Source organism: Eupeodes corollae, chromosome 2 (assembly GCF_945859685.1).
Source record: "Eupeodes corollae chromosome 2, idEupCoro1.1, whole genome shotgun sequence".
Lineage (NCBI taxonomy): Eukaryota > Metazoa > Arthropoda > Insecta > Diptera > Syrphidae > Eupeodes > Eupeodes corollae.
The window spans coordinates 91855164-91882791 of NC_079148.1; the positions used below are offsets into that span (position 1 = coordinate 91855164).

Consider the following 27628-nt stretch of genomic DNA (forward strand, 5'->3'; position numbering starts at 1 on the left):
TTGACATCCAAACTGTTTTGGATCAGCTGTTCTTTTAAACGTAAAACACTATCAAAAAGGTACCCGGACAATCTATATGTTTGAGATTGAACCTAGCCCTCCCATTCAAAGTACTTCACTTAGTACATCAGGAACTTGTTAAAAATTAGTACAAAACTTTTCTAGAATTACATTTTGATTTAAAAAAAAAACCTGTTCTAAACAAACGATGATTTAAGATTATTTTCTTTTTGTTTACCTAAACAATAATATAAAAATTGGCTAAATGTCATTCTCCAAAGTTTTAAATTTGACATTTCTAAACAAATAAGCTATTTATTAAAAAGCCCTATTCCAACTACGTCACACACTAGTTCGTCTCTCTCATAACAAAACTGTCTTTGGTTTGTTGTCATTTGTCAATTTCAATAATTTAATTAAATTTTATCTATTTTCTATTTACACTATTCGAGTTGTGTTTTTGAATTAAAAAAAAATGCATTTAAATTATTTCTTGAGTTTCACTAATTCCAAAAATAACATTCTTAACCTCACGACATTAACTTGCTTCCGGTTAATCCTGTTCGACGAGTATAAAACCTGAATAATGTCAGTCCACAAAATGTTGACCAAAAAATATGTACCCGAATATATGTACATACAACGAAAAAGTTGAACTTATTAATAACTTTTAGCTGAGCCTTTCCTAAGTGGATTCATGGTAAACAAAGAAGACCATTATGGAATTCACATTATTAATCCTTGCGCATGGAAAATAGCTTTTACTTTCATATCATATATCTGAGCTTTGGTAATTCGCATGCAGTTTCTCCTCTACGTAACACTTAAAGCTCAAGGCAATTCATTATTGTCTTATATTTTAACCAATTGAGAAGAAGACGTTATAAGTAGTTAAAAGTAGGTGATTATTGCTATTTATATTAATATTACTATTACTATGCCAGTCACATAGATTGCTTTTTTGTATTCAAATAACCGCCTGCTTAAATTATTAATAAACTTTTTATACTTTTTAATTTAACAAAGAGTAAACTAATAAAATATACCTATCCTATAGTGAGTTAACCTACCCACCACCTTACTACTATATTGTTGTATGTTGTAATTGTAATATATTTTAAATTGTTATAACGCCTCTTCAACAAGGCTCTCGAGACACGGCCCTCCTTAATTTCAGTTTTTATTTTAATTTCAATTTCAATTGAATGTAGGTACATCCACGGTGTGTGAATATTTCTATTCGAGTGTATCCTATTGAAAAATGGATGTGCTAAATTACTATATTTAAATAAAAAGGCATAAAATAAAGTTTTAGAGTAATAGAGTGTTCAAATCTGCATATCCCCCCGTTCCATCGCGTCCCGTACAGGTACGACATACTATTAGTTAATATTGAAATGCAAAAAAAATATACCTGCTGCTTTGGTTGTAATTCGAAAATACAAATTTGAGATACATTTTTTAATATAGGTTACTCTCTGTGGATTTTGACATTTTCCAGAGCACGGTGAAAATCGATTTTTCAACGTCTTAAACATTTTCTACAAGTTGGAAAAATAGAATTTGTGATAGGGGAGGAGAAGACAAGATTTGCGGCGCCTCATGTTCTTCCAATTCAATCCTACGCGCTTTTTATTCACTTCAAGTGAAAATTTATTCAAACATTAAGTGAATGCTTAATAACAATTATGCCTATTTTCGTACAAATTCGTTGCATTGATATTTCATTTCAATATCTTTTGGTTCTATTGTATCATTAGATCCATGTTCTATGGGCTAGTTCATACCTATATTTATTTAAACATTAAGTGCCTCTAGGTCTTCTTCTATAGAATTTTGCTAAGGTAGAGAATAAGTGTTTCTTTACCAAAATAGGTATATTGAATAAGTCAGCTTATGATGTTCACCAAAACAAACTGAGTTGGTGCTCAAGTAGTGGAGGTAGTTTAATCAATATATTTGATGTTTCTACCTCACTTATTTATGTTTTTATGTTGTTGAGTTTTTTTTTGTATTCTTTTTGTTTAGTATGTAGTAGGTACCTATATCATATCTTACCTGATATGTACCTCCACTCCACCTATGTACCTGATAGCTAAGATTACATACCTAACTATGCTCTCAGGCACATAGAGATTACTCAGCTGCATAATTCTTTTTAGAAAAGTTCTTTGTAAGCCTTTAGTCACTCTTCTTCATTTATATTGAGCATGTAGCACATGTATGTACATACTTATATGTGCTTGTACATTCATGTATCTTATACCGTTAGTTTAGACAAATTCTCATTCATTTTATTCTTTAGAATTTTTTTATAGCCAATCTGAAATGGCAAACAAGTAAAAAATATCTAAATAGAAATAGGTACTTAACGACGAAATGGCCATTATAAAATAGGTACCTAGTTTATTCTAATTGGGAATTGACGTCGTCGTCGGAACTCATCTATAATACTGCATGCTTTAAATATATTATCAAACTTAAAACTATAAACTTTTATTATTGTTTTTTTTTTAGTTTGAAAGGAATTGTTTTGTTTTTTTCTTTTTATGTATGGAATTAAGAAAAACATAAAATGTGGTAAGATGTGTATGTAAAGCGTAGGCAACGCCTTTAAAATTCTATTTAAAACTCTCAAGTGGTAGGAGTAAAAAGTTCAAAATACTCATAATACATTTTCTTTTATTTTCCTTACAATGCCGGTTGTAGTTCAAACCGACAAAAACGTCATAAGTATTTTATTTGCTTAACCTAAATAAAATGAAAAACTACACAAAAAAGGGATAGTTTAAGTTTAATTAAAAAAAATACGAAATTTTCACGATTAAAAAAGTATAAAAATACAAATAAGATGAATTGGGTAGTGGACTTAAGTTAGTTTTTAGAGTTGATCAATACTCTTTTTTGTATTTGAAGTCGTAATTTTGGATCAAAATTTTTACTTGAACTTAAATTACATTTTTTTTTATGTAATAAGTAATAAGTAATTTTATTTACAAATAATTAATTAATACATACAATTTTACAACAATAATGCATGGCTATTCGCCGTCTGCCCGATTAACAACTTTGTTTGATTATTACTTAATTAAACATTTTCATTTATAATTCTATTCCAATACTTTAATGCTATTTTACAATATTTGTATAATAAGGGAACATCAACTTCATTAAGATAATATGTTATACGTTCTTCTGATAAGATGTCACTACCAAAGACATGTCTTCTTGTTTCTCGTAGAACAGGACTTCTACCCATAAAATGTTTTCTCTTTCACCCATAATGCATAATTCGCACAGTAAGGCAGGTCTTCGCGATGAGGTATGTAATTTAGATTGAGAAGTTCTCCTCTTAGTCTAAATATCAAAGATATATGCTCCGTTGGTAAATCATCTCGGAAGTAGTTCCTTTGGTTGAGGTTGTAGTTCAGCTTGCTTTATGACATTCTATAGATGAATTCTTCTGCCTGTAATGCGTATCACAATCTACATTTTTCGTCTGCTTGTGAAATCAAGTGGTACAGAGCGGGTTTCCACCTTTGATACTCATCTGGTGCTAAATTTATATTTGCTTCTTCCGCTAGCTCCAACCAATCTCTAAACCACCCTGATTTACTTCGTATTGTGTGAAGTGCGGCTTTTTTTGGGAGACGTTCATCTGACATCTCAAGGACATTACATATATAGTCAATATTCAATTTCAGAGATTTAATAAATAGAGGAGAGATAGCCGTTTCCAGCATGAGCATGTAGTTTGGAGAGTTTGGTGGTAGTTGAAATATCCTTTTGATATAAAAACGAAGCAGTTTTTCAACAGACTCAAACTCTTACTACCCCAAACCTGGGCTGCATACATTAAAGTTGATTCCGCTACTGCTTCAAATACTTTATATTTACTGCAATGAGCTACATTTTTGTTACTAAAAACATTTTTCCACGAAATATTTATTGTAGTTTTGGCTTTTTGTAGTTTCTCGGTTAGATGTTTTTTCATACTGTTAATCTTGGTCATAGTAATCCCTAAATAATTGTATTCCTTGACTACTTCTATTCTTTCATTGTTGAATGACCACTGTTCTTGGCCGCTTGCTCTACCTCCACCTTTGCGAAAAACCATCACCTTCGACTTCTCTAGATTAACAACTTAAATTATATAAAGTGGCACAAAAGTCCGTTGAGAACTAAAGCCTTGTGACGTACAACATTCAACCATTCCTATATGGAAGTAATATTGTCAGAGATGAAGGGGACCTACAGTTCGGGACCGAATCCGAAAGGCTGGTTTTGTTAGAAAGTGTATTCCAGGAAGTCCAATTTATAAATAAAAATTAATTTAATTCAACACAAATTAAACAAGATATTTATTGTTCAAGAAAATAGGATCGAATAATATCAAAACTGAAAAATATTGAACTTCAATATTGTTCGATATCAAATCTATAAAAATTAATATAACAAGTGTTTTTATAAAGAAGTTTATATTATATACAAATAGTGAACTATATATATTCTAACACCCCTTCTTAATAAACACTTCCTAAGTAAAGTCTTCATCGTTCTCAGTTAGCCCAGCCAAGAGTCTGAATTTTGATTGTTTAATATTCTGTAATGGTTTCGTTAGAATATCTGCAACCATTTCTTCAGTTGGACAGTAAATGAAGTTAACTTCTTTAGATTCTTTAATGTCACGAAGAAAAAGTACTTCACATATATATGTTTTGTTCGAGGATTTATCTTCTCTGAATCCAGAAGTTTTAAACAACTTTGATTGTCTTCGAATATTGTAACATCGTCTAAATCAACTTGTAGGTCTTGAAATAATGTTCTCAGCCAATTAAGTTCTTGAGTTACTTCTGCTAAAGCGACAAGCTCTGCTTCAGTTGATGAAAGTGCAATCAATCCTTGCTTTTTACTTGCAAAACTGATTGTACCTTCTCCAAATTTAAATAAATATCCGCTTGTGGATTTTCGTCCTTTAACGTCTGAAGCCCAATCTCCATCCGCATATCCAACAAGTTTTGAATTTTTGTTTCATCCAACACAAAACTGTAGCTGTTGAGTTCCTTTCAAGTACCTTAAAATGCGTTTAACTTCGATCCAATCACGCTGAGTAGGACAGGATACTTTTCTGCTAAGAATTAAAACAGCTGCTCCTATGTCCGGCCTTGTATTTCCTGATAAGTAAAGAAGTGAGCCAATAGCTTTTCGATAAATTTCATTGTCGTCTAAAAGCTTATCATCCGTCATTTGGTTTTTGAAATATCCAGTATCCAAAGGTATTTTGGATGTCTTCGCATCTGACATATTAAAGGTACCAAGTATTTTCTTTATGAATTTTTCTTGGTGAATATAATACTTTCCATTTCTCTTTTCAATTTGAATTCCAAGATACAACTTCAAATTTCCCATGTCAGTAATTTCGTAAATTAAATTCTGTTCTTTTGAAATAACCAGGATATCATCAACATAAACAAGTATATATATAATTTAGTCACCTTTGCCTTTTATATACAAACAACTATCAGCTTTACCTCTTCTGAATCCAAAGTTAATTAGGACCACATTTATCTTTTGATTCCAACATCTCACTGATTGTTTGAGACCATATATACTTCTATTCAATTTACATACCAAATTTTCTTTTCGGCTTTGTACATATCTTGGGGGTCGTTTCAAATAAATTTCATTTTCTAGGTTACCATTCAAGAATGCAGTTTTAACATCTATGTGTTGTATTGTTATGTCATTCATTGATGCAATCGCTAAAAGTGTTCGAAGAGTCGTCTGCTTCACTACTGGGGCAAACACCTGGTCGTAGTCCTGACCATATTTCTGTGAGAAACCTTTCGCCACAAGTCTTGCCTTATACCTTTTTGATTCATCAGCTAATGTTTTTATCTTGAATATCCATTTACAGTTTATAGCTTTTCTACCTTTCGGTAACTCCACTAAATCTCAAGCATTGTTTCCTTGCATAGCTTGCAGTTCTTCCTCCATGGCACATACCCATTGCGCACTGTGAGAACTTTTCAATGCTTCCTTATAAGTTGTGGGTTCATCCGGGTAAGCAGTTTTATAGCCATATCTTTTAAGAGGTACACCTTTGTTGGTTCTTGTTGATTTTCTAACATTATCTTCAGAATCAATGCCATCTTCTAAAGAATAGTAAGTACTTCCATCTTCTGATAACTGTTCTTCAAAATCAACATTGTTTTCATCTTCAACAATTTCTTCATTCCCAAAAGCATTTGCTAAGTTGTCGTTTCCTTGGTTCTTGCTGGTAAAAAGATTAATTTCAAAAGTGGAATCATCTTCATATTTTGTCACATCAGGTAATTTTTTCAAGCCGGCATTCATTTCTTCATTAAACTTGACATCTCTGGATTTGATTATCTTGGCTGTTTCTGTATTCAATAGTCTGTATGCCTTTGATTCATCACAGAATCCTACAAGCACATATTTATAAGATACATCTTCCAGCTTATGTTGAAGTTTTTTGATGACAATGATATGCCACGCATCCGAATGTTCTTATATGAGTCATAACTGGTTGTCTTTGAAAATGCATTTCATAAGGAGTTTTTAGAGTAGCTTTCGATGGTAATCTATTTTGTAAATAATTAGCAATATTTAAAGCTTCTGCCCAAAATTTTCTGTTCAGTCCAGATTGTAAAAGCATGCACCGTGTCATTTCCATTAGACTCCGGTTCTCTCGCTCAGCTACACCATTCTGCTGAGGGCTATAAGGGGCTGTTTACTGCTGCTTAATACCTTTACTTTTCAGATAATCTTTCGACTTTTTGCTATTGAATTCTCCACCTCTGTCAGTTCTTAGTATTTTTATTGGTCTTTCAAAATAGTTTTCAGCTTGTTGTATAAACTCTACTATTTTCTCAACAGCTTGACTCTTTTCTTTCAAAAAATAAACAGTACAGTACCTACTGTAGTCGTCAATCATTGTTAAAAAATATTTGTTCCCACTGGGAGTTATTTCTCTCATAGGTCCACATAGATCTGCGTTAACAAGATCCAAGACCTTACCAGATCTGTTTGTGTCTTGCTTTGGAAACTCTGGTCTTATCATTTTACCTCTCAAACAGGAATCACAATGATCAATATAAGAACATTTCATGAGTTCAACTCCAGTAATGAAATTCGTTTGTATCGCATCTTTTATCGACCTTAAATCTCGATGACCAAATCGGCGATGAAAAGTACGAACACATTCTTTTTCAATGTGTGTTACCCTCTTTGCATACAAATCTTCATTAAGCCTATAAAGGTTTTTATATAAACTAGCCGTTGCATATATTTTACCATGATGTAATAGTTCACAAATCTTATCTTTAAATAGAACTTGCCAACTTTCGACAAGTTTTCTAACTGAAAGCAAATTTCCATCTAGCTCAGGAACATAAGGAACATTCTTGACAGGAATTGCCTTAATCTGACAAAGCAATACATCACTGCCAGAACCATTTGCTTCGATTTTGTTCCCATTTAAAAATTTATCATCATTGCACATATGACACGTAGCGGCTGAATCAATTTTATTTGTACCAGAACTAAAACACAAATCAATATAAATTATGGTTGCACTCACCAGACATCGAAGTTTCAACGGTTTTCTTGGCTTTGAAATTGGGTTTTCTTCGTTCTTGCATCTTATTTGGGCAGTTCATTTTTAAATGTCCGGTTCTTCCACAAGAAAAGCATTTAAACTTGAAGTTTTGAGTCTTCAGTGCAGCATCTCTAATGGTCCCTTCGATGGTTTGTCACTTTTATTCTTATTTCGAGTGTTAACTCTTCGTCTCTTCTGACTTCAAGTGCAGTCACCAAAGAATTGTAGTCTTCTGACAAACTTCCTAGGAGAAATGCAACCACAAGATGATCTGCTAATTGCTCGCCTAAGCCAATTAGACGATCCACAATGTCCAGCATATCACAAATGTGATCTTCCATTGTTTGTCCGTTCTGAAGTTGCATACGACACAATTTCTTTAATAGCTTTACCTTATTCGAGAGTGTTGACTTCTCGTGTGCTTTCTTCAGAGCATCCCAGCATTCTTTAGCAGTTTTCAATTTCCGAATATGCATCAGTTGAGAATCTTCCACTTCGAGTCCGATTGTGGCACGAGCTTTCCCATTTTTCAAGGTCCAACTAGAACAGGATTAGGTGCTGCATCAGCAATAACTTCCCAAAGATCTTCTTTGATTAATAACAGCTCCATCCTGTATTTCCATGTTTGATAGTTGTTGTTGTTCAGCTTCTTGAAAATCGATCTTCCTTCTTCCATCTTGATTTTTTTTTGTATCTATTATAATTTCCTGAATTAATTCCTTAAATTATAATTGTTGGGTTTCTGGGCCCATAACCTGTTTGAACGGGTATTCCAGAAAGTCCAATTTATAAATAAGAATTAATTTAATTCAACAAAAATTAAACAAGATATTTACTGTTCAAGAAAATAGGATCGAATAGTATCAAAACTGAAAAATATCGATCTTCAATATTGTTCGATATTAAAACTATAAAAATTAATATAACAAGTGTTTTTATAAAGAAGTATATAGTTATGTCACAGACATACACCACCACCATACCTACAATATCACTTAACGTGATGGACAGATATAGCCATCGAGCTATCGGCGCCGTCCAATATAAACAATAACTTCCGTCAATGACCAGTGACAAAAATCTTAAACAGATAAAAATTCTTCCCAGCGAGTAACATAAACAATTACTCGCTGTAAACATAAATGTGCTGATTCGCACATCTTATCGATTGTGTCACCATCATTCCCGTTAGATCATGTATTGATCGTATATCAGAATATTAGAATGGGGATGATCGGTTGGTTATAAATAAGCCTGTAACAGTCGATGAGTCGTCTATTTCATTCATAACTTCGTATAAGCCTATGGTTTCCCCCGACCCACGGTAAGGGACCAGAAGCTTCAATAAATTAAACTTTAAAATTGTAATTAAGAAATAATTGTCTCCGCGTAAAAATTTATAAAGTTTAAATAAAAAGTCTAAAAGACTAAATAAAAAATTTCGTGTTGTGTTTTTTTTATTATTTGAAACTCCCGAGTGGACGGGAGTATAAATGGTTTTTTTTACCTTAGCGGGTAATTAAAGACATAACTGGCGCAGTCGGAAACGGGCTCCTTAAAACCGAACGGAAAAACGAAAAGTGAATAAACCGAAAATAAAAGTGAATAGACCAAAACTAACATAAAAAGTGGGAAATAATAATAAAAAAAAAAAATAAATAAAAATAAATACAAAAAAAAGAAATATTAATAATGAAAAGTGAAAAATAAAATTAAAAAGTAAAAATGTAAAATAAATTTTACTATTATACTAATAAAATAATAGTGCATTAAAAAAAATTAAAATTGAAGGAATAAATAAATAAATTAAAGAAGTAAAAATAAAAAAAAAAAAAAGGAAATTTTACGATAAGCAGTGAAAATAATTAAAAAAAAAAAAAAAAAAAAGAAGAAAGAAAATTGTTAGTGACAAAACAAAATGAAAGGAAAATTTTAGTGATAATAAATACCTAACTAATAAAAAAAAAAAAAAAAAGAAAGAAAAAAATAAGAGATTATAAAAAAAAAAAAAAAATAATAATAATAGAACTACTGACAGTACCTAGTAAAAAAAAAAAAAATAAAAAAAAAGACAGTAACGTGAAAAATCAACTGTAAATCAACTATAAATCATCTAATCAACTATAGACCAACTTTAAATCAACTTTAAATCAACTGTAAATCAACTGTAAATCAACTAAAATCAACTTTAAATCAGCTGTAAATCAACTATAAATCAGCTATAGATCAACTGTAAATCAATCAACTTTAAAGTAGCAGACAGTTATGAATAAGTAAAGTAAGAATTATGATAAATACAAATTTTTGTTCATATTAAAAAAAAAAAAAAAAAAAAAAAAATTATATAATATTATTTTTATGCAATAATCCGTATTAAGTATATCAGTTTACCACAGTGTTTGTCTAGTATAAAAGAAAAGAAGATAAATAAATAATAAGAATACCTACCTACAAAAAAAAAAAAATAAAACAAAATGAATTTCTTAAAAACCCCAGATCTACTCAAAACTTTACCAGAATTTACTGGTAAACCAACAGAATTGGAAGAATTCGTGAGATCCGCGAATTTGGTGTGGAATGCACTGAGCACAATAGAAAACGCACCATTGCAATTGTGGTTGCAAGTTCTTAGAAACAAGATCAAAGGTAAAGCTTCAGATAGATTACGCCTCTACGGCAATCCAGATACCTGGGATGGAATTAAAGACATACTTTATAGACATTTTCAAGATCACAGGGATGAAAGAACTCTCTATAATCAATTAAGTTTGATAAGACAAACTAGTAGCTTGTCTAAGTTTTACGATGATATTTTAGGTATCATCACAACGCTTAACGCACGAGTCAGACAAAACGAAGACAATTTAGAAATACGTAATAGAATGATACGAAGAAATATTAAAGAAGGTTTGGAAACCTTCGTAAAAGGCTTAAGGGATCCTTTTAGAACAATAGTTATGTCCAGAGATCCGGACACTTTAGAAGAAGCGTACGAAATTACACTTAGTTTAGCAGAAGCTAGTAGATCGTCTACAATAAATTTTAATAATAACCAACAACGGGTCAACAGAAATAATTATAACAATAACAATAATAATAACTATCAAAATAGGTACAACAATGGAAATTCAAATAATTATTACCAAAACCGAAACAATAACAATAATGATTTTTGGAATAGAAACAACGACAATAATAACATGAACAGAAACAATAATTACAATAATAACACGAATAGAAATAATAATTTTAACAATAATAATTCAAATAGAAATAACAATTTCAACAATAATTTTAATAATAGAAACAATTTCGAAAATAATTCTTTTAGGTATAGGAATAATAATTCTGGACAACAGAGAACAGTTAACGGGGGCGAACCAATGGATGTTGATCCAAACCCATCTACTATTCAAAGGGGTTTGAATAGAAACCAGAATAATAGAAATTTTAGACCAAATGAGGTCTATTGTCAGGAAAATTTTCGGCCAGAAGCCTCGGATTAAGTACGTTACCGTATGTAGAAGTAAAAGTAAACGAAAATAAGAATTTAAAAATGTTAGTAGATACTGGATCTTCAAGTTCCATACTTAGTCCAGAAGGTATAAATAAGAGAAAAATTATAGATATAGAACCTAGAGTAGCAAAATCTTTTAGTGGTAACACAACAATTAATCAAAAAGTTGAAATGACTTTATTCGAAGAATTCGGGTTAGATTACCCAGTAGTAACATTTTATTTGCATAAATTTCATGATTATTTCGACGGGATAATCGGAAACGATATACTTAGTGAACACAAAATAATTGTAGATTATGGGAAAGGAGAACTTAAAAGAGGACATTTTAAATTAAAAATGGAATTTAAACCAATAGTAAGGACATATGAATATGAGTTAGAACCAAGGCAGATTATTTGCGTTGAAATCCCCGTAGATAAAAAACGTGGTAACATACAAATATTAGAACGAAACTTAGGTAATGTTGAAGTCTTAGACGACGTATACTGTTCTAAGAAATGGTTGGCAAAGTTAACGTTGAAAAACAAAACAAACCACCCTCTAACTTTTAGAGTTCGACAACCTTTAAAAGCCAAACGGCTTTACGGTCCAGAGAAAGATATTTGCTTAGCAGCAGAAGAATCTCTAGATGTCAACTTAGCAGTTGACCAGTTTCCTAATATGCAACCAAATAAATATGATGAGGTAAAAGGAAAAGAAAGAGAAAATGAAACAAAAAAGATAGGCAAACAGCCAGATAAAACTAAGAAGAATATTAAAGGTAAAAAACCTAAGTTCAAAAGGACAGGCAAAAAGCCGCAAATAAACTATGAAAATAACGAAAATAACGAAAAGACAGAAATACTTAATGAAAAAGTAAATAAGAATAAGGAAGAAATAAATTATTGCAGAATAGATGCACAATCAGAAAATATTAATGATCTAATGTCACAAGTAGAATTAAATCACTTAGATAGTGAGGAAGTAGAGCAACTGGAAGATATTCTAACGGAATATGCAGATGTATTTAAGAGAGATGGGCAAAACCTTACTTTTACGAATAAGGTAAAACATGAAATTAAAACTACGGACGAACGACCTGTATATGTAAAAAATTATAGACATCCCTATGTTCACAAGGAGGAAATTCAAAAACAAATAAAGGAAATGTTAGAATCAGGAATAATTAGACCAAGTAGTTCACCATGGTCCTCACCAGTTTGGATAGTGCCTAAGAAAGATGATTCATCAGGAAATAAGAAATGGCGATTAGTCATAGATTTCAGGAAAGTTAATGAAAAAACTATAGACGATAGGTATCCAATACCAAACATACAAGAAATATTGGAAATGTTAGGCAAATGTTCCCATTTCACCACACTCGATTTAGCATCGGGATTCCACCAGATTGAGGTAGATAAGCGAGATATCAAGAAAACAGCCTTCACGGTTAATAATGGTCATTACGAATACACGAGAATGCCATTTGGGTTAAAAAACGCGCCCGCGACATTTCAACGCGTAATGGATGCAATTTTAAAGGACTTAATAAATGTCATATGTTTTATTTATATGGATGATATTATAATATTCTCCCAAAATTTCATTGAGCATACTCAAAATCTACGAAAAGTTTTTGAAGCACTAAGAAATGCTAATTTAAAAATTCAAATAGAAAAAAGCAAATTTCTTAAAGAAGAAGTAGAGTTCCTTGGTCACGTTGTGACTAGAGATGGTATTAAGCCAAATCCACGGAAAATAGAAGCGGTTGAAAATTACCCAATCCCAAAAACACAGAAACAGATTAAACAATTTTTAGGATTACTCGGATATTATAGGAAGTTTATTAAGGATTTTGCAAAAGTAACAAAACCAATGACAGAAAAGTTAAAGAAAGGTCAAAAAATTGATATAAATAACGAAAGATATTCAAAATGCTTTAGAGACTGTACAAACATGCTAACATCAGAACCAATTCTAGCATACCCAGATTTTAGTAAACAATTCTTGTTAACCACAGACGCATCTAATTATGCAATAGGAGCTGTGTTATCTCAAATTCAAGAAGGATTAGAACACCCTTTATGTTACGCAAGTCGAACATTGAACGATCACGAGAAAAATTATTCAACAATAGAAAAAGAACTATTAGCCATAGTTTGGGCGACAAAATACTTCAGGCCATACCTTTACGGTACAAAATTTAAAATTCAAACAGACCATAAACCTTTGAAATGGCTTATGAATTTAAAAGAGCCAAACAGTAAATTAGTAAGGTGGAAATTACAAATGGAAGAATTTGATTACCAAGTAGACTATAAACCAGGTAAAATAAACAGTAATGCAGATGCTTTAAGTAGAATACCCCTTGAAATAAATCATGATGAAATAATAACAACTGACGCTACAATTCATAGTGCTAGTGAAGATGACCATGGGTACATCCCAATATCAGAATCTCCATTAAATTTATTCAAAAATCAATTTATCATAGAGAAACTTAGAAGTGGAGCTAATCAAATTAGGACTAAAAATATTTTTAACAAAATTAGGAAGACAATAAAGTATAAAAATTTTACAGAAATAGATATCATTCAAATTATAAAAAATCATTTTAACCCTAAAAGCACCAATGCTATATACGTGGAAGATCTCCAATTATACCTTCAAATACAAAATGTGTTTAAAAACCATTTCCACAGATCAAAAAGATTTAAAATATTAAGGTGTACAAGAATTTTAAAAGATGTAGAAAATGAGCAAGAGCAAGATGAAATTATTGTAAATTTACATAAGGAAAACAATCATAGAGGCATAACAGAATCCTTTGAACGTATTAAACGCGAATATTTCTTTCCAAATATAAAAGAAAAACTAACAAGATACATAAATAATTGCGAAATATGCCAAGTCGAAAAGTATGACAGAAACCCTTCAAAACCAAAATTTGAAAGCACAGAATCACCAAAAAATCCTTTAGATATCATTCACGTAGATATTTTCTTTTTGCAAAAAGGTAAACCCATAATAACAATTATTGATAAATATAGTAGATTTGCACAAGCATACGAACTACAATCTAGAAATTCAATACATTTAAAAGACGCTATCCTCAAATACATAAGTACATTCGGCAAACCAAAACTAATAGTTATAGATCAGGAAAAGGCAGCAACTTCAATAGATTTTCAGGAATTTTTAAGAAATGAAAGAATAAATTTGCATTTCACAACAATAAGTAACTCAAACTCAAATTCTCCAGTAGAAAGATTCCATTCAACAATTTTAGAACATTTAAGAATATTAAAAAATCATAATAATATCACAACAGATGAAGCGTTACCAAGAGCAATTTTTGCATATAATAACTCAATTTGTAGTGCAACAAAATATACACCGTTTGAATTATTTTATAGGAGAATACCAGAAGCATTAGAAGAAAAAGCTTATTTAGACACATGTGAAAAGAAAAATAAAGTAATAGAAAAACGAAATATAAACAGAAATGATCCTAATGAATACAAAGAAAAAGACAGATTGTATCATAAAATAAGGTACTCAAGAAAGCTACAACCAAGATTTAAAAAATATTATACACAGAGAAATAATAAAGTAACAGTTTTCGCCACTAATAATAAACAATACCATAAATGTAAAATAAAAAGACCTCGAAAATTTCAGGAACAAGATGGAAGTGCTTAAAACAACACTTATACTCTTTTTGACGTTAAGGACAATATCAGGACAAGGACTTGACACACTTAGTTATGGACAAACTGGACAAAGACTAGAAGTAATTGACTTAAACTACGGAGAGGGATATATCTTAATTAGAGACCAGGAATTACAAGTTATTACAAATTATAGGAAAATATTACACATAATTGATACCAACAATTGGGAAGAGAATTTGGTCATAATCAAACAGAACATTTTTAACTTAAGTTACTCAGATCATTTTCCAACAATGTTACACAGTTTTAATTCATTAGAAAAAGAAATTCACAGCTTAATACCACATTATAGGAAGAGAAGAGGTTTATTGAATATAGTAGGGAAAGGACTTAAATGGATTGCAGGAACAATGGACTCGGACGACGAGTTAGAAATAAAAGAAAAATTAGAAGTTAATGAAGCAAATAATAAAAATGCTATAAAAGATCTAAATGATCAGGTAAAAATAAATGACGAACTAACTAATGCAATGAAATCGATAACAGACCACATAAATAGACAACAAAACTTAATTAATGATCAAATTTCAAATATATCGCTACAAGTAGAATCAGACTTAAATGAGATCGAACACATTCAACACGTATTTCAAATTCAATACGACATCCAACTGTTAAGAGAGCAGATTAAGAGGGTAAAAGAAAATCTGATGTTATGTAGATTAAACATTTTAGGCAGAGACATTTTCTCAGCCGAAGATAATATTACTATTAAAGATTTAATGTCGATTAAAAGTTCAGCATTATTATATAAAAATAAAATAGTATTTGTTGTATTAATTCCAAACTATTCTAAGCAAATATTTTATAAGGCCTTTATTGAGCCAATACCAAATAAAGAATATTTAGAATTAGATTCAAAATATTACACTGTAATATTAAGTAATAATTCATTCTTTGAATACAAAGAAAAAATAACATTGTTAAAGAAAAATTTAAAAAGAATAAAAGAAAATTGTATATCAAAACTGCTAACAGAAAATGCGGAATGTAATTATAAAATCAATAAAGAAAAAGAAATAAAGCAATTAACAAATAATGTAATTATTGTAAAAAATATACAAAAAACTAAAATTAAGCATAATTGTAATCAATATGAAACTTATTTAAGGGGACATAATCTAATAATTTTTGAAAATTGTAAAATAAAAATTAATGAAATATGTTATGAAACTGTAACCATCAATGAAAATTTTGTAATACCGAATTTTAACGAAATTAAAATAGGAAATATCTCAATTAACATTTCTATGCCAGAGTTGCATCTTAAAAACATAAAAAATAGACAAATCATTGAAGAAATGAGGTACTCTCATTCTCTTACTAGAAATATTTCATTCAGCACAATAGCTGTATTAACATTTGCAATTTTAATAATAATTTTCATCCTTCGTAAAAGGAAAATTAACAAAAACGTAAATATTGAAGTTAAAAACTCTTATTCTCCGGAGGAGAATCTTAAGGAGGGGGGAGTTATGTCACAGACATACACCACCACCATACCTACAATATCACTTAACGTGATGGACAGATATAGCCATCGAGCTATCGGCGCCGTCCAATATAAACAATAACTTCCGTCAATGACCAGTGACAAAAATCTTAAACAGATAAAAATTCTTCCCAGCGAGTAACATAAACAATTACTCGCTGTAAACATAAATGTGCTGATTCGCACATCTTATCGATTGTGTCACCATCATTCCCGTTAGATCATGTATTGATCGTATATCAGAATATTAGAATGGGGATGATCGGTTGGTTATAAATAAGCCTGTAACAGTCGATGAGTCGTCTATTTCATTCATAACTTCGTATAAGCCTATGGTTTCCCCCGACCCACGGTAAGGGACCAGAAGCTTCAATAAATTAAACTTTAAAATTGTAATTAAGAAATAATTGTCTCCGCGTAAAAATTTATAAAGTTTAAATAAAAAGTCTAAAAGACTAAATAAAAAATTTCGTGTTGTGTTTTTTTTATTATTTGAAACTCCCGAGTGGACGGGAGTATAAATGGTTTTTTTTACCTTAGCGGGTAATTAAAGACATAACTATATATATACAAATAGTGAACTATATATATCCTAACAGGTTTTAGAAAACACTTGCACAACCAGCGAAAAAAACTCGATAACACAGGTAGGGTATAAACCCAAGACCTTATCATCACGACACGGGTACTACAAACCTGAACTTATTTCGAAAGTAAAATACCCAATTTATTACAAGTATTTCATGAAACCTAGCTTTTTCTAAGAAATCCAGGCATCGTTTAGCTGTGATCAATCTTTTTATAGCATTTCATAGATTAAATGAAAGTTTTTTTTCCTTTTTTCTCAATTTCCAATATTCCCCCAAAACTCGCTTGCGTCTATAATTCTAAAAAGTTTTTTCAATTTATGAACTGTATTTTTTAAGATCATACCACAAATAATCAGAATTATACCGTATCGAATTAAGTGATGTGCATATACATAGAAAGATTCGAATTAAGAAATTGTTTTCTTATTTATAAGTAGTAACCCTGAAAGACCAGGAACGAATTTAGCACATTCAACAGTTTCTTGATAAAATTTTACTTACCGATACAATTCTAAGTTTTTCTTAGTATTTGGTAGGGAAGCAATTCTTCTTGGCAAACTTTGTACCAAGCATTTTGAATCTCCTGCCACAATTGTGTTAAATTGGTTGTTTTTTTTTTTTGCTCAATATGATGTTCAACATCATTCCACAAATTCTCGATCGGGTTAAGATCGGGTGATTGTGCTGGCCACTTCAAAACGTCGATTTTATTCACCTCTAAGGCACACTTCAGTAACTTTGAAGTGTGTTCAGGGTTTGTCGTGCATGTAGCGCCATCCTTGGATCTTATTCCCTGTTTTTTGGACGCCATACATATTTTTTCCCATCCGATCCGAATCGGCAGAATTTGGATTCATCGATCTAGAACACAAACTGTAAACTAGATTTCAGATTTTTTTTAGATACAAGCGGTTTTCTCTGAACAACGCACCCGCGTAGATTGTTTTCATAAATTCGGCGTCTTATGGTCCTTGAGGAAGCATTTACTCCATAGTTCGTTAAAAGTTCGCTTCGAATGGCACTGGAAGTCTTAAACGGATCCTTGGTCGATAACCTATTAATAATTCTATCTTCATTTCTAGTTGTCTTTCTGGTCCGGGGGTTTTGTTTAACGTTTTCAATCACTCTAAGTTTTTGAAATGACAAAGGGTATTATAAATCAGCTTCCTGGTGCATTCTAACAACTTAAAAATGTCTGTTACAGTCCGCCCTTTTGACTTCATTTTCAAGATCAGACTTTTTTCTTCCTTTGAGCATCATTTTCCTTTTGCCATGACTAATTTTTTTTTTTTAATATATGTAGATCATTAAAGGAATATTTAACTACTTCAAAAATTATTATTTTCTTTTTAAAAATACACAAAAATTAAAAATACACTCTTTGATTGCAAAACGGGCTAAATTTATGTCCAGCTAAAAACAACGCAAATCACAAACAATCTTCATTTTTCGCAAAACGGTATTTTACTTTTCAATCATTTGCACATTTTTATTACCATATAAGGTAGTCATTGTAAGAACATAAAAATTAACCGTTACTTGCAAGTAATAAAGAATTGAAAGTAGAAAAATACTTGTACTCTTTTTAATGTGCTAAATTCGTATCCACCACTGTATATCTTAGTTTAATTTTTTTTTTATAACACAGAAATGGGGTGTTTTAGCAGTAAAGATCGTTTAACGAAAGAAGACATGGATTTTTTAAAATCACACACTCGCTACGATGAAGCTACAATTAAAGAATGGTATAAAGGATTTAAGGTATGAGAACATTTGAATATATAAATTTATAAATTTTAATTACATTTATATTATTGATTGCAGCAAGACTGCCCAAATGGTCGACTAACACCTGCTAAATTTGTCGATATGTATAAAATGTTTTTCCCATCGGGAAATGCAGAAGAATTTTGTGATCATGTTTTCCGAACGTTTGATATGGACAAAAATGGTTACATAGACTTTAAAGTAAGTATATTTTATTTTGATATTTTTTAATATTTTATTTCTATCAATGCATTTAACTTAAGTAAATTATAAATTCGCTATAAATTAGTTCAAAATTTTTCTGCAGCAGAGACAATAACGAATCCTATATATCTTATCTTATTTTTATTCATGTTGGTACTTTTAAAATTGTTCTTTTTCTGTACCACTATCGTACTAAAAGAGTTAGATCATTAGCTTTAATTTCTCCCTATACTCAGTCCTATTGTGAGTTCCATGGGAATAAGATTCCACTTGGAAAAATTCCCATTTCCCTTTTCCGTAATTGTGAGTTTCGGACGAAAAATTTCCCATGTTCGAAAAAATCCCCTTATTGTTAGCATTTTTTCCGTTGTTTACTTATTTTTTTGTCGCGAACGAGAGAAGAACAAAGCGGAAAATGTAAGTTGTTTGTTGTTTTTTTTTGTGACCAAAAACAAAAGTGAATTTTTCCAATATTTCAGGAGCAAAACTTTAAATAAAGCCCAAAGCGAAATGCTTTTAAATAAAATGCAAAAAAACCCTGAAAAAAACGTGAATGGATATCGTTGAATCTTGCTTGAGGTGAAACAATATCAGGTGTTTTATATGGTGTCAAGAGACAAGGTTCTAAGGGGTAACCTACTCGCACCCTCTGCAAAAAATCGCAACCAAGCGGACAATTTGACGATGGGTTATATCGCAAACTTTTGTTTCGTTTGCGACAAAACATTGGTTAGCACATCGAGGAGGAATTTCTGTAGTATTGCTGAAATCTGAAAACTTTGTTTTAATAAGAAAAAATGTAGATACAAATTTTATACTTACAAGGAATCGCGCAACTCCAAGGGATTGGAATGATCCCTTAAAGATCTTTGAACAGCTCGTTCTTCGCGTTTTCCTTCTTCATCCAATACAATTCGATTTCCAATGCTAAACATAATTATTTCACTTTCTTTTTTATCAAAATGCAACTTAAATTAATTTTGTTTCGCACTTGTCTTCAAAAAAAAAATATACATCAGTGCACGTATGTTTTAAAACGGAGAGGGAAATTTTGTATACGTGGTCGTTAACTGCTTGAACAGAATGGTGTAGCTGTAGCTGTAGGCGACGTCGCCAAAAGTTAAAGTTGAGTCACCTTGCGCTGCAGCTACTGCTACAGCTACAGCTACAGCTACAGCTACAGCTTCTCATTGTGTCGATGTATACTATTTTCGTATGTTTCAACTTTGACTGTGCTACAGGCTACAGCTACAGCTACACCATTCTGTTCAAGCAGTAAGTCGATGAGGGTTGAATTTAAAGAGTGTTTTTGCACTCATTGGGCACAGTTTTAGAAAGTAATTGGAGCGCCACATTAATTTCTTGATTTTTTTCATAAATAAGGAGAAATGATTTAGATTTCAGTCTATTTTTCCATCATAGAGAAGGGAAATTTATTTAGGTCTCAGTTTTTTGAAAATGTCTATTTTTCGAACTGTCATTTCCGATTCGATGTGAAATTTTATTCGATTGAAACTCCCAATAGAAAGTCCGTGGGAATGAAAATGTTCCTTGTGAATAGTTTTCCGTGTGAAACTCTGACTAAAATAAAGTGAAATCACTGTTTCTTACCTCTGCTGGGTCGTTTAGATTCAAAAATTGAATTTAAATTCGCTTAGCTTAAAATTATTTTATTCTAATCTGTTAAAAATCAACTAATATATGTATCTTTGTCTTTTAAACGCAGGAATTCCTTTTGGCAATCGATGTTACTTCTAGTGGAACACCTGAAGAAAAATTGAAGTGGGCATTCCGAATGTATGATGTAGACGGCAACGGTGTTATTGATATTCAAGAGATGACTAAAATTGTACAGGTAAATGTTCTATTTCCCTTAATTTTTTAGGTGAAATCAACGTATTATTGTGATGCAAGTATTTATTTGTATAATATTTGCAATTTATTGCAATTTGGCATAAGTTTACTGTTAAGAAAAAGCCTCTACAAAAGTCTATTTTAGTCTGTACTGTACAGCTCGAATTTGTTTACCCTTTATGTAAGCAACATTATTTTGTAGGTAGTTGTTGCTGCAAGATTATGATAAGATTTAGATTGGGCAGATTCAGGCAACATAATGACTTCATTTGCAATGAACTTCATAATTTGAACGTTAATTTCGGCCAAGGCGACTAGCAAGTTTCCCAAGTGTAATGAATTTTAAATTCGCAAACCTCTACTTTAAGTTCATAGTAGAAAAAGTACCAACAAAATTATTGTCTACAAAACGCTCCTCATACATGTTATATGTCCACAACAATTTGTATTTTGCATTGTAAAGAAATATAAGTTATTTCTTTTCAAAATTGATAAGGAACCCTTTTACAGAAAGCATTAAATGAAGTTTTGCAGAAAATAAATACAAAATAGAGTAATAAAGTTTAGCGTCCAGTTGAATGAAAAAACATGATCAACTGTCATTTTGATAGAAGTAAACTTGACTTTCCATTAAAGTTGCCTTAATTGGAAGGTAATTTTTTGGCAGCTGGCCAATCAGATACTAGAAACTTGCCTACCTTTGTGCCTGTCTATACGTGTTGTGCCCACAACGTTGTGACGAGAGTTTGTTGGCAAACGAGAAGCTGAGTAAAGGGACGGGATGCTCATCACATACCGCGTTTACAAGAAGAATTGAATCCGAATTGAATCAGGATTTAGCGCCGTATAGACCTGAATCGGATCGAAATAGGATTACTCGATCCAATCCCACTGAAAGAGGTGAATCGAATCGAAAATTTGTTTGTAAACCTGAATCGGGGAATCGAGTTATTGGTGTGTGAGGTTTTGCTTGTGTGCGTGCGATAATTTGTTTCCCTCTTGTTTGTTCTAAGCAAAAAGACTCCATTTAAATTTAGTATTTTTGGTTCTAAGCTGAATTTAATTTGGCGCTCCTCCTTGTGTTTAGAGCATTGTTCTAAAATTCTAAGTTTATTTAAAAGTAGCAGTACGCACACAAATAAAACCGAAATGTCATTTCGATTCCATTTGAATTCGATTCCTCGATTCAGTGCCACCATATACCTGGATCGAAATCTCAATTCGATTCGATTCGATTCCTCGATCTCGTCTTGTAACCAGGGTAACAGAAATTGAATTTTCTGCTTGGGCAGTACAGTTCCTTTCTCATTTCGTTTCGAATTTCTCATTACTTTCTGTTCGTCGATGCGAGAGGTACATTTGTTTTGCTCTTCGGCTTTGTACATATTGCATACACTGTTGCCACATTGGTCATATATGACCAAATTTGGTCATTATTTTTTCACTTGGTCAAATGGTAATTTTGTATATGACCAAATGATATTTTTCGGAAATGGCAAAAGATGTTCAACAATTTGAGTAACGAAAACGTTTTTTTAACATACTCACTTGGCTAAATAAAATACTTGTTAAAATCATTAAAGCAACTTTGATCTGAATTGGACTTAGGGAACAGATAGAATTATCTACGCATTACACAAGCCGTAAACATTCTCGAAATCTAAATTATTGTAAAAACTTATATACTGTGATCTCGCTTTGTTTTTATATTTCGTCATTTGTATTTGGGTTAATAAAATTTAATAAAGTATGTTAGGAATTTAGTGAGTTTATTTGTATAATTAAAAAAATAAATGTCATCTGCATAATATGGAAAATATGTTGAACAAAAAATGATGAATTCATTAATCTGTGTAAACAAATTTTCTGGACTTGAATTATGTTGGTCATTTTTATTTTCAAATTTGAACAAAAACTTTTTTTCAAGTGGCAATCGTGATACTATATGTATGTATGCATGTCGGTCGGAAGTATCACAGGCTCAAAATTTCAAACACAAATGTTTCAAGTTTGTCGTTCCACAACACAAAATCGAAAAGGGTTCATGAGTAGTCATAACACATGTAGACACATAGTGTTGTGAGCACAACGTTGTGGGCACAACGCGTATAGACAGGCACCTTCGATTTAACTATTTTAATTTGCAAATCAATCCATCTTTTCTACACAGTTCAATATTTTTAAGACATTGTCAAAGTTCAGATATTAACATTATAGGCATTTTTTTCTAGATTTTTCTATGTGATTTCTTTTTTTTACACTACAAAATTTCAGCAAGTAGTACGTTTATAGCAAGCGTCAAACTACGATCAGAGGCTCATCATAAGTGCATGTGTTAGTTGTTATTAAAAAATAGTACAATTATAGCCTAACACTCGCACAAAATACAAAATAAAATTAACATTTAACTATTACAGAACAAAAAATAAAATGAGAACGTTTACGATTCTCTGGTTCTCTGGCACTGGTTCTTAACAATGATTTTAATCCCACCTTATTTAAATCTATCGATGACCACTTTAAGTTATATAAAATGCTCATTCGACTTAAAGCTTCATTCTTCCCATAGTTAGTTCTATGGAAGTCAATATGTATAAAATCAAATGTACCTAGGTGAGTAGTTCCGCCTCGGTAATTCAAATGTACAGAAGAAAGCAAATAAGGTGCATCAATTTCACCATTAATGAGTTGATGAAAAAATACTAAGTCATTATTAACACGCCTTTGATGGAGAGATTTCATTTAAAGAAGCTGAATACGATGTTCATAGGGAGGCAGATCATAAGGATCTTCCCAAGGGAGACCCTTTAGGGCAAAGCGAATGTACAAAGAAAGAGTAACATAGGGTTCATTGAACTCCTTTGCCCAGCGTTTTATAAAACCAAGTATAGAACTTGCCTCATTAACAATAAAATTAATGTGATGTGTAAACTCTAAGTTGGAACAGAAATGTACACCTAAATCTATAAATGTGGGGACAAAACAGAGATTTTGCTGTGATATACAGTAGTCAAAACGTTACTGATTAGTTTTTTAGTGAAAGTTATCGTCTATCATTTTAAAGGGTTGAGTGAATGGCTATTTTTCCTACACCAAAATGTGAAACTATCAATGTCGGCTTGTAAAAGAATACGATCATGGGTGGACTTTTTATTTTGAAAATCTTTATATCGTCAGCAAAAATGAGAAGTTCACTTGAGCGTAGACATGACGATACATCGTTAATAGACAGGATGAACAGAAAAAGGCCACGATGGCTTCCCTGGGGAACACCAAATTGAGCAACAAAAGGTTCAGAATGACAATTTCTAAATTTTACCTCGTAGGATCTGTTTTCAAGGTATGACTTAATCCAAGCTAAGAAAAAAGGTGGAAAACCAAGAGCCTTAAGCTTAAATAAAATAATTCCGTAGCTAAGTTGGTCAAAAGCTTTAGCAAAGTCAGTGTATTCACAGTCAACTTCATAACCTTGTTCTAAAGCGTTTGAACATATGTTTGAGAATGTGAGGAGATTAGGAATGGTTGATCTTTTTTTCACAAAACCATGTTGCTGTTCGCAAATGATATTTTTACTAAAATATGCTACGCTTTCACAAACAACTTGTTCAAATACTTTAGGAATGCAAGAAAGCTTTGCAATGGGCCTGTAGTTGCTTATATCCGACTTGTTACCTTTCTTGAAAATTGGTGTAAGAAATGACTTCTTCCATATACTGGGAAATTTGCCTGTTTTTAGGGAAAGTTTGAATAAAAACGTAAGGGGTTCAACTAAAACATTACTACACTTTTTTAGTACTATCGGGGGAATACCATCGGGACCGGCTGAGCAGTCATCATTCAACGCAGTTAAAAGATCAAGCACCGTACTCTGTAGCGCAGGTATGTGACTACAGCTGGTTTGCGAAAAGGAGTGAAGATTATGAAAATATACTTCATCAACTTCTTCAGGGCTATTAACAAAAGACTCCCGGAAATTTGTTGCCAAAGCGTTACAGATATCAACAGTTTTATCTAACTAAAGGTTCTTGTAAATGAAGTTAACTGGAAAGCCATCTGATTTTTTCTTTGAGTCTACAAAATTCCAAAATTTTTTAGTTTTCTCTTTCAAAGAGTTGCCCATATCAGTAACATAACAGAATGAGACTTAAATTGGTTAAATAGTTCAACATAAAAAGAGAAGTTGATTGGAGGCAGAGTTTTGATATACGTTTTCAATGCCTTATTTTTTTTGTTACGCAGTAAACTCAATTCTTTCGTGTAAAAAGGATTGAATTAGATTTGGGTTTTTACTTTTGATAACGTTGAATACAATTTTTTTATAAAGTTTACAAACAAAAACAAAAACCATGGCTTTACTGCCGTCTGCCTGGCTGACAAATCATAAAAAAGATAAATAGCTCAATAATATATTTAAAAACTTTCATTTATAATTCTGCTTCTATAGAGAAAAGCTAGCCTGCTAAATTGATATAATTTTTTAACTTCCATATTGTAAAGCAAGAGTATAACTTCACTTTGCGTCAGTATTTCGCTACCAAACATATTCCTTCTTATTTCTTTAAGAACTGGACATCTTCCAACAAAGCGTATAACATCTCCCCTTTCCTTCAAATTGCACAATGAACATATAATTGGTAAGTCATCTCTATGGGGTATAAAATTCAGCTGCATAACTTCGCCTCTCAATTTAACCATCAATGAAATCTCGACAATACTATTACAGTCCCTAAAATAATTCCTCTCTTCCAAGTTGTGATTTAGTTGAAAGTAGAGCTGTCTGTATATAGATCATGTGGCGTTATTCAAGTATTTCTCTCGTTGTTTTATGTCCACTGCGGAAATGAGCTGGTATGAAGAAGCTTTTAAATCATCGTGATTATAACACAAAAGGTTAAGTTCCATTTCACATTCGCTTGCCAAATTTATCCAATCATCACACCAACTTGTCTTGTTTCGTATAACTTGAAGGGCTGCTATCTTCGGAAGGCTATTATTGCTCATCTTCATAACTCTCAAGATGTAATCGACTTGCATTTTTAGAGTTCGTATGAACATAGGTGATAATCCTGATTCCAACATAATAACATAGTTGGGTCTAAAAATTCGCTTAATAAAATATCATAGAAGTTTCTTAACTGTTTCGTTCTCCAAGTTTGTGCCGCGTAAAACATGACAGACTCAGATACTGCTTCAAATATCCTAAACTTGCTGCTATGTTCTATACTTTTGTTAAAAAAACATTTTTTCTATCTTTCTTTTTTAATTCTTTGTGTTGGCGAAGACCGGAATCCAAAGTTGCAAAATATTGAAACTGCAAACAACTCCTGATTTCTTCTTACAAATCTATTTATGTTAGTTAGGTATGAATTTTTTCAAAACTCATCTTTTGATTGACTCAATCAAATGCATTCTGATGATTAATAGGCGCTTTGAAAAATGTAAACGTTTAAAACGCCATTTTCATTAATTAAATTAAATTAAAGAACACAAGAATGACGAAATAGATTGATTTTAAAGACGGATTCGAACTAAGGTAAAACTTAGTTTACTTATTTTTTATTAAAATAATCTAAATATTCAAACTCAGCTTGGGATCCAAATTAATATATGTAAATATTCGGTTAAGTATTTTAGTTCGAAACCAAAACTATACTCCAATTAGTATCATTTAAATGATTATTTTAGAGTCAAAAGTTGATTATGTTTTTAGTGTTGAATGAATTGTTATCAGAAATATGTTTGCTTAATTATACCAATTAAATAGATTTATCATTAAAATATATTTTTGCTAAATATAACTAAATATATAGATTTATTAATATTTTCTTTTTTATTTCAGGCAATATACGATATGTTAGGAGCTTGTTCTTCAAACCGTCCGGCGGACTCAGCTGAAGAAAGAGCAAAAAATATATTTGCTAAAATGGACGAAAACAATGATGGCCAATTAACTCAAGAAGAATTCTTAAAAGGATGTTTGCAAGATGAAGAACTATCAAAAATGCTGGCACCATAAAACTATTCTACAATAGTAATAATAATTAATAAGTCACAAAAATGCACAAATGCGAATCTTATCATATCAATGTTTGTGCGTATATTATTACATAGCTATCAACTTAAATATTTTTAATACATTTTGTAATGTATCATGTTTTTATACTATCTTTATATTCGATTTAATTGGGATACAAGTTTAAACAAAAACAAAAAACAAAAAAAAAAAACAACTCTTTGAACAAACATCATTTCAGGTATAATATATTTGAATTTGAATAGAAGAACGTATTCACCAAATTATGTAGAATTTTAAATTTCAAATGTATCAAACCTTGCACATCTTATTAAATTTATTTATTTAAGACTAAGCATAAGTACAAGTTTCAACCAAATCCCAACTAGTATTACGCTTATTTTCCAGACTTAGGAACTGCACGAGAGGACAAATCACATGAAGTTAAAAAGATTTTGTACAATGGCGAAGGATATACAAACAAATATAATAAGATATCTCGACTATTACCAATGTACAATAGACGTATAAAAAGAAAAGAAAACAGAACTAAAATAACCAAAGTGGTACACACGATTCGATTCAACAGGTACTCGAAAATACACTATTGCAAACATTACAATAAAATACAAACATAAAAGTAAGGAGAAAAAACTTTGTTTAAACATTGACAATATCTTACGCCTGTTGCATCGAATCTTGTTAGGAAAAGGAAAATCCTGAATCCGAGGCGGACAAGTTGTAAATTCACCACGGATTTATGGTTGTAATTTCTTTAATTTTTAACAATTATAATTGTGAAAATGAAAAATAATTATTAAAAATTGAATGGAAAAGTGCTTCCCCATGCAGAA

General features: G+C 31.3%; 1 protein-coding gene across 4 annotated transcripts; it reads left to right on the plus strand.

The window, feature by feature from the left end:
* The first annotated feature begins 418 nt into the window (after positions 1-418).
* Positions 419-27628, plus strand: LOC129944700 (neuronal calcium sensor 2). 4 transcript variants are annotated; one of them, XM_056054328.1, is made up of 5 exons: positions 419-700; positions 18585-18697; positions 18761-18904; positions 20634-20762; positions 26601-27628. In XM_056054328.1, the coding sequence occupies exons 2-5, from the start codon at positions 18587-18589 to the stop codon at positions 26775-26777; spliced, it is 561 nt and encodes a 186-aa protein (XP_055910303.1). In that variant the 5' UTR covers positions 419-700; positions 18585-18586; the 3' UTR covers positions 26778-27628. The 4 variants fall into 4 exon arrangements, with proteins under 4 accessions (XP_055910303.1, XP_055910301.1, XP_055910304.1 ...); XM_056054326.1 differs by lacking the exon at positions 419-700 and adding an exon at positions 731-897; XM_056054329.1 differs by lacking the exon at positions 419-700 and adding an exon at positions 946-1056.

Coding starts and splice junctions, on each gene's coding strand:
- LOC129944700 (XM_056054328.1), top strand. CDS start 18,587: ATGGGGTGTTTTAGCAGTAAAGATCGTTTAACGAAAGAAGACATGGAT. Junction 18,698..18,760: donor AATGGTATAAAGGATTTAAG/GTATGAGAACAT, acceptor TATTGATTGCAG/CAAGACTGCCCAAATGGTCG. Junction 20,763..26,600: donor AGATGACTAAAATTGTACAG/GTAAATGTTCTA, acceptor TTTTTATTTCAG/GCAATATACGATATGTTAGG.